We start from the raw sequence: 8,190 nt of genomic DNA on the forward strand, positions 1-8,190 counted from the left end.
GGAGGGAGTAGTGGGGAGGGAGGGGAAAAATGAGGACCTGATGCCAGGGGCTTAAGTGGAGAGGAAATGTTTTGAGAATGATGAGGGCAATGAATGTGCAAATGTGCTTTACACAATTGATGTGTGTATGGATTGTGATAAGAGTTATACGAGTCCCTAATTAAACGATTAAAAAAAAAGATTTCTGGACTGGGAAATCCTATAGAGGGTTTGGAATCAACTGGATAGCTGTGGATTTGGTTTAGTTTGGGTTTGGCCAACCCATGGCATTTTGTGATCAATCAAAGGCAAGCTGAATCATCACTGAATCACGGGGGATTCTATCCAGCGCACCACTGCTCCAGAAGAAAACAAAAAAAAAACACTGCCACTGAGTTGATGCCCACTCATAGTGACCCTGTAAAACAGGGTAGAACTGCCCGTGAGTTTCTGAGACTGTAACTGTTTAAAATTATAGAAAGTCTCATCTTTCTCCCATGGACCTGCTGGTGGTTTCGAACTGCTGACCTTGCAGTTACCAACCCAACATGTCACCACTATACCACCAGGGCTCCCTCCCACCTCCCCAGAACTTGCTGATACTTAAACAAAACATGTATTCGGTACCCATTGGTGAGCTTCTCTTCTAGGCTTGACCACTTACTCCTCCCAGCAGTCTTGCCCTGACTCCTGGTCCCGTCATGTAAATAAGGCAGCAAATGCGCCACACGGCAGGCGGGACCAGACCAGGCAGGTTCTCGGAGGTTTCCATACTCTGCCCCGGTACTCGAGTGCATGGGATCCCAATGAATCCAAATGGAAGGCTTTTCCAGAGCTCCTTGGCAAACTCTTGTTCTGGGTTGCCTTTATCCTTTCCACCAGGGCTGAGCTGTAGGAACTGCTCAGGGAGCCCTGGTGGTCACGTGGGCTATGCTTTCAACTGCTAACTGAAAAGCCAGCAGTTCAAACCCACCAGGGGTTCCACAGGAGAAAGATTCTACTCCCGGAAAATGTTAAGTCTCAGAAACTCACAGGGGCAGTTCTACCCTGTCCTAAAGGGTCACTGTGAGTCAGCGTTGACGGGGTGGCAGTGGGTTGGCTGGCTGTTGAAAGGAGCCTTTTATTGCTCTCGATACAGCCAGAGGTCAGAACCATGAAGTTTTAAAGGGGAAAAGACGTTCCCCTGTCTGGCTCTCCACTGCTGCCTCCGCCCTCAGCCAGGTTGGGGTCCTCTGGAGGGGTTTCCACTGTGCCTGGCCAAGACGATGGCTTGGGATTTCCATGCAAACAGAGAAGGGGAAACAGTTCATCAAGCTCCTCTCCCCGCTTAATTTTCATCGTCTCTTTTATTGGGCCTGAAGAAACTGTGACATTAAAAATATATATAGAAATATGCCTTGGATCTTCTGGAGGGGTTTTAAAATGAGTTGAGATCAGGGCTTTGAACTGGTCCGATCCTCAGTGGATTGGCAGTGCAGGCCAGTGAATCCCCCAAAGCCACACCTAAAATAGGAGGCTGACACCGTGGCTGCAACCACGGGGTCCAGCGCAGGCACGACTGTGAGGACTGGGCAGCACGTCCTTCCACGGCACAGGGTCGGGATGGATCAGGACAGACTGGATGGCACCCAACAGCAGCCCCCCCACCCCCAACCCCCGCGATGAGACCTCACAGTTACAATGTCATCCACCCCCAAACGGGCTCTGCTACAGCCACCAATCTGTCACAGGAAGACCAGGGAGGGGTGCAACGCCCCTGCTTGGGTCACAGCCTGGATGCAACCAAAAGGATGTTTCCTTGGGGGGTAGAGGGGTCTACTTTCTATATAAGTGAACACCGTGGGTAAAGCTTCTGTTGGCCTTTTGCTGGGTCTGGGTCTTGATTCTGGCTCACTGACCACTGGCTCCATGGACCTGGGCCAAGTGCCTGCCATACCGGGCATCGATCCCAGGAGCCATCACCAGCCTGCCATCTAACCTGCGGACCTCGAGTTCATCAGCCCCCCGAAACTGCATGAGTCAGAACAAGCTTCCAGCTTAACAGCTGATCCATGGACTTGGAACCTGCCTGGACTCAAAACTGGGCTTGTGCACTTCCACAACTGTGCGAGCCATCTTCTTGATATGAACGTCTCACTCCCTTGCACGAGCATGCTCTCTGTCTCTATACAGACACACACAGATACACATAAAGCTACACGTCACTGGATTTATTTCTCTAGAGAACCCAGCCTAACACAAAGCTCCCTGGTGAGAATCTGCCTTTCTATACAGAAATGTGGGAGCCATGTTCATGATACAAATCTCTCTCTTTACATACACACAGATATAGGTACTGGGTATATTTCATCCGTTTTAATTCTCTTGAGAACCCACCCCAAGACAAGGCTCCTGCTAAGAATCTGCCTTCTTACACCAGCCATACAGCCTCAGAACCCGCGTTAACAAGATCCCAGTGAGCTATGCACCCAAACCACCTGGGCGCTTGTGAAATTGGAGAGTCGATTGCAAATATCTGGGCTAGACCGGCATTCTCAGCAGGGGGCCGGGCCAGGATGAATTCGAAGCCCTGGTCCACCCACACAAAGCAGAGCTCACATGACGCTGGGGTGGGCCGCCTCCGTCACCGTCACCCTCTCCATCACCACTACCCTTGAGAACACGCCCACTCCAGCTCTGTTGACAACCACGACACCTTTCTATGCGACCCTTCTGCCGGCTCACAGTTGTGCTGTGAGCTGTCCTCCTGTCAGCCGGACTCACTGTGGCCCCACGCAGTGGCGTGAAACACAGCCTCGCTTGCGCCACCCCCTAAGACGAGTTGCCAGTGAGTCAGTTGGGATCCCTGGGGTGGACAGGATGAGTTTCAGAGGTAGGTGGCCAGGCTTTTCCTCCTTGGCTATCACAGTCCAGAAGCTCTGCTGAAACCTGTTCAGCACCATAGCCATACACAGGGCTCCCCAGACAGAGGTGGGTGGTGGTGGTTGTGCATGGGGTGCAATCGCCAGGACTCCAGTTCGCCCCTCCCCTGGACCGTGAGAATTCTATCCCAGAGCTGGCACTGCCCAGCTACCTGCCCGGAAGCTTTAAGTGGAGAGGCTGGACTGTAGACAGACTGCTAGCTGTCTCCAAGCATCCAGTACATCTGTTCCTTCCCACATGAATTAGATCCCCACCCCCAAATCAAGCTAATTTTCTTCTAATTAGAGTCTAGTAGCTGCTTAATTTGAGAGAGAAGCCGTAGTGGCGTCAAGGTTACAAGCTGAGTCGCTAACCACAAGGTCAGCAGTTCGATACCACCAGCGGCTCGGTGGGAGAAAGACGGGACTTTCTACTCCTGTAAAGAGCGACAGTCTCAGAAACCCAGAGGCAAGTTCTACCGTGTCCTACAGGGTTGCCATGAATAGGATTCAGCTTGATGACGGCAAACTTTAGTCTGGTCTCTTCTTTTGGAGGGAGGAACACGTACTTGGCTGCAAGAACACTTGATCACCCAACAGTTGGGCTGAGTCTGACTTGTGAAAATGTTTGGGGCCTGAGGAGTTCCAAAATAACCCACAAGGATGCTACTGTACCATCTGCCCTCTGAGGACTGGTCAGTTTCAGAAGCTAGACCGAGAACCACACTCAACCCATGGCTGTCAAGTGGATTCCTTTGCACAGTGACCCCGTCAAACAGAGGAGAACTGACCCACAGGGTTTCCACCGCTGTGATCTTGCCTGAAACAGACTGGTACATCTTTCTCCCGGGGAGTAGCTGATGGGTTCAAACCGCTGACCTTTCAGTAGGCAGTCCAGAGCTTACCCACTGCACCACGAGGGCCTCTTGATAAGACACAAGCTCATAGGATAAAGTGTATGAGCCCAAATATCCCCATCTATACACATAGTCGATTCGGTGTTAAATGAGAGTTTGAGCCCATCTGCTGCCCCACGGGAGAAAGAGGAGGCAGGCTATTTTTGTAAAGACAACAGCCTTGGGAACCTACGGTCACAGGGAGTTGGAACTGACACCGAAACGGACCCAGGCTCTCTGCTGTTCTTCGATGTCACTGCTGCTGGAAATCGATCCCTTTCAAACCAATGCCGTTTGGCCGTCACTGCTGAAGTGACCATTGGCCTCAGACGCTCCGGCACATCTGACTGCGCTCTTTCTGTGGCTGCCAAGCCATGAGCTTCTTTCGAAGTTCCAACTCACTTTTAGTCCAAACATGAGTCACCATTATCTCCACAACTGAACTGAAACCCCACCCTGCTTTTGTTATTTCTCCTGGCAAAAAGGAAAAAATCCTTTTCATCTGGCTAACATTCAGTGGCTAGAATGACCTTCCTCTCAACCAGTGGCAGAAAAACTAATGTCTTTCTCCCCTTCCCGGCACGTTTAACAGTCTCCTCTTCATAAACCCATCCAACATATTAGCTCTGGGGATCTCAAGTTACTAGGGAAACCTTCCAAAGGCACACTGCCTTCTCTTCAGATGCTAACCCATCATCCGGAAGGTGGGTCCTGGCATTTAAAAAACTGCTCCGAATTCCATGGTCCCAACGTTGGTCCCTGAAACCCATTCTCGGGGCCCAGTCAGTGTGTTTGCCCGAGGTGCGTGTCTCAGGGGCTGGCTGCTGGTTCAACTGGGTTTCCCTGCAGAGCCCACGGTGCCTGGCACACTGTCGACAGCTAGCAAATGTTTGTTTAAAAGATTCCATTGCCTCCCCTCCCTCTCCTCCCCCTGGCTTGCTCCTCCGGCTCCCTTCTCTCCACTCTTCTCACCTAGCTGTCCATCAAATCCATGCTACCGAGTCCACCTCTGGAGGTGCAGAATGTGTATCTCTGAGATACTTGCTCGCTTTTCCTTGTGGTGGTGGGGTGGGGTGGGGGAGGATATATTATAGTTTGTGGATCAGGAATTGAGAAAAACAGGAAAATGTGCAAAGGAGGCCCCAGAGAAAGGTGCTTTTTAGCACAGTCAAATAGACCGGATCAAAAGGACCACTGCTGCCGCTGCCCCCAAAGCAAAGTGGGAAGGCAGGAAGGGGTAGGAAAGCCTGACAAGAATCAGGGGGGATGGGGGACCCACCCCCTAGGCAGGATTAGGCAGAGTGCTGACACATGGTGGGGAATGTCACTGGTGTCTTGGGGCATTTTGTGAATAAACTATCAGATGGAAACTGATGTGCCCTGTAAACTTTCACCTTGAGCATAATCTTTCTTTTTTTAGCTCAAGCTTTTAGAAGCCAGGACTAGAAACCCTGGTTCCATGAGAGTGTCCGGCAAATAGTTAGCATTCTTTCATGCAGGGAACCTTGGTGGGCAGGGTCCTGCCATTGTCCACAAACAGCCCAGATCATCAGTCCTGCACCCCATTTACTATGATCAGCAGGGGGAACAGAGACTCACAGCCAACTGGGTCTTCCCAATCTCAGGGAGCTGCAGAACCATTTGCAGGGCAGGCCCAGGAATCATCACGTAACCAAAGCCAAACCAAACTCATGGCTATCGAGTCGATACTGACTCACAGTGAGTGACTCTACAGAACAGGGTAGAACTGCCTCTGTGGGGTTCTGAGACTGTAGCTCTTTCTGGGGGTGGAAAGCCTCGTCTTTCTCCCGAGGAGTGGCTAGTGGTTTCAAACTGCTGATCTTGCAATTAGTAGCCCAACACATAACCTACTAGGCCACCAGGGTTCCTGGAGTCACAAAGCTTAGGCCTGGGTCATGCCGATGACAGCTCTGTGGACACTTTGTGGCCCCGTTTTCTCATCTGGAAAATGGGCACTACCGGGAGCAACCTGCCAAGAGTGGCGTGAGGCTTGAACGAGAGCATTAGGCAAGCACTCGGGGCAGTGCTCGGCCAAGAAGCCTGCAGACGTGTGAATGCCAAGTTTGTGCCCCATTGTCAGGGCAGGGGCCAGATTCAAGGAGGTGACAGCTTTTCAGTGGGATAGATCTGGGAGCACAGAACCTCGACTCTTGATTCTATACTAATCAAACCGGACACGTCCCCGAAACCAAGTCCCTTGTTGCCGTAGATGCACCATGGGGATGGAGCTGCTGTCTGCCAGCACTATAGCACCAAGTCCCAAGCCTCCCATGGTCCTTTCCCTGGTCTCCGGCTAGGAAATCCTTTGCAAACAGCTGGTAAGGAATAGAAGGACAGCGGCTGGGCAAAAGGCAGCCTGCTGATGGCCTGGGTCCTCCTTCCTACCCTTTTCAATGATGTGAGACATACTGTCTCGCCTCTCAGGGACCGAACCCGGTGCCGGAAAGGAGTGCACTGTTTCCTGCCTGACAGTGGCCACTGACACACTGGTCCCGCGAGGGCAATCGATCATTCTGGTCACCATTGGCACTGTTCTGTCCGCACCCCGTGGTTCACATCCTGTAGGGTAATGGCCACCAGTGCTTCATGTAGCACTTACACCTGGGTGGCTTCCCACTAACCAGCAGGTCTCGATGGGGGGCCATCAGCTCAACTCCCAGTGAAAAGAGTCAGGACAGGGGCTTCTGGAAGGTGTTTGGGGGATGGGAGGGGAGTCCTCTCTAGCTTTCTCTGCCCACAGGGCTGAGCAGGCCCAGCCCCTTTAACCTGGAAGGATCAGACAGGCTGGCTCACAGCTGGTTCTGCCCCACACTGTGCCAGCAGGCATATTGCTGGCTCCAATAGAAACTTTGGGCTGATTCTCAAACCCTTTGATAAAATATTCCAGAGAAAAATCAAAGCCCAGGGATGCAAGCCTGGTGCCTGGCTTGAAATCCTAGCTTTGCTACTTGAAAAGAAAGCCTTTTGGCCAACTGAGTAGACCTTTCTGCCTGTTCTACAGACCTAAACTAGAGCTGGTCCCGGGGATTCAGGGATGTGCTGCACCAAGCACGGAAAGAACTACACCCAGACACCCAGGCTGAGTCCTTCTTCTGATCTGTAAACTTCTATGGGGGCAGTGTCAGAAGTCTCACAGCACAGTGGCCAACGGCTCAGATAGAAACTCAAAGACACACACATACACACACACACCATCCCTCACTCCCTCCCCTTGGGCAGATTGCTTACTTCCCTGAGGCTGGGTTTTATCAATAAAATGGCAAGAACAAGCCAGCGTTCCATAATGCCCCTCTCGAGGGGCTTCTGCCTAATGATAACCTGTGGTTTGCAGGTCCTTGCAGCTGAGCTGTTTTGCACCCACCCCTACACCCACCACGACCCCGACCGCATCCCCCGCAGGCAGAAATGCCAAGATCTGAAGTATTCAGCTCGGCCAAGGTGCAGAGCCTCCCGCCACCTACCTCTGGAAAATCTCCTGCAGCGTTTCCCGGGTGAAGGCGGCGCCGTCCTGGAAGACGTTGTTAAGGGCATGGAGGGCACACAGCTCTCGGCGCTGCTTCTCATGGTAGATCTGGGGGGGTGCCGCCTGGGGCAGCTCCACCGACTCCCACTTGGCCTTGTCTCCTTTCCAAGGCACACAACTCATGGTGCGTGGCTCTCAGTGCCAGAGAGGGTCGACAACACCCCGCTCACCCCTCCCCAGGAAGAATGGAATCTCCTCAGCCTTTTCTGGGGGAGGGTGCCTGGGGTCCACCTTATTCTCTGGTGTCCATGATTTATGCTTTGTCACTGAGAAAAAAGGTTGGAATCAAACGGGGGTGGGGGGTGGGGGTGTTGTAATAATCCACTTCTCTCTTCTCAATAGAAAAATAACCCTGGGAAACGCTTCTTTGGCTTGCAGAGCCAAAATGCAGTTTACCAACCCCACCCCTACCCACACACACAAGCAAACAAATTTAATAGAAAGCCTCAAACTCTTGTTTCTCTTTTCGCACTCTCCCTTCCCACTGCCCTCTCCTCTAAAACCCACGGTCCTCTCGCTCTGTTTTCCTCTCTGCAAATGCCAACCAGGCCTCAATGCCAGCGGACCCCGCGGGATCCGTCACATCGCTCCTTGTCTCCCACTTCTTTCCAACAACAACACCGCTGACCCAGGCGACAGGCCTCGGTGGCGGGGATGCCCGGGCCAGTGCGAGCGGTTAGCGAGGGCCGGCCAGCGCGGGGTCGCGGGCGGCGCTCGGGCCTCGGGGGCAGCGCTCCATCTCGCCCGGGCAGCTCCGTCGGAAAGCGGGGACTCACCTCGCACCGCGGCCCTAGGAGGAGACGGGGTCGGGTCAGCCCCGGGAAACTGGCCCCGGAGGGAAGCGGCGTGGCGGCTCCCGTCCCCGCGCGGC

General features: G+C 53.0%; 1 protein-coding gene across 1 annotated transcript in view; it reads right to left on the bottom strand.

The window, feature by feature from the left end:
- JOSD1 (Josephin domain containing 1) overlaps nucleotides 1-8,087 on the bottom strand; it is a 17,203-nt gene extending 9,116 nt beyond the window's left edge. The window contains exon 1 of the mRNA XM_004700258.3: nucleotides 7,258-8,087. Within this exon, the coding sequence (XP_004700315.1) occupies nucleotides 7,258-7,442 (185 nt within the window). The 5' untranslated portion in view covers nucleotides 7,443-8,087. The remainder of the gene's footprint in view (nucleotides 1-7,257) is intronic.
- Nucleotides 8,088-8,190: the final 103 nt, after the last annotated feature.

Source organism: Echinops telfairi, unplaced genomic scaffold, assembly GCF_000313985.2.
Source record: "Echinops telfairi isolate 266 unplaced genomic scaffold, ASM31398v2 ScPeMD7_2;HRSCAF=8, whole genome shotgun sequence".
Taxonomy (NCBI): domain Eukaryota; kingdom Metazoa; phylum Chordata; class Mammalia; order Afrosoricida; family Tenrecidae; genus Echinops; species Echinops telfairi.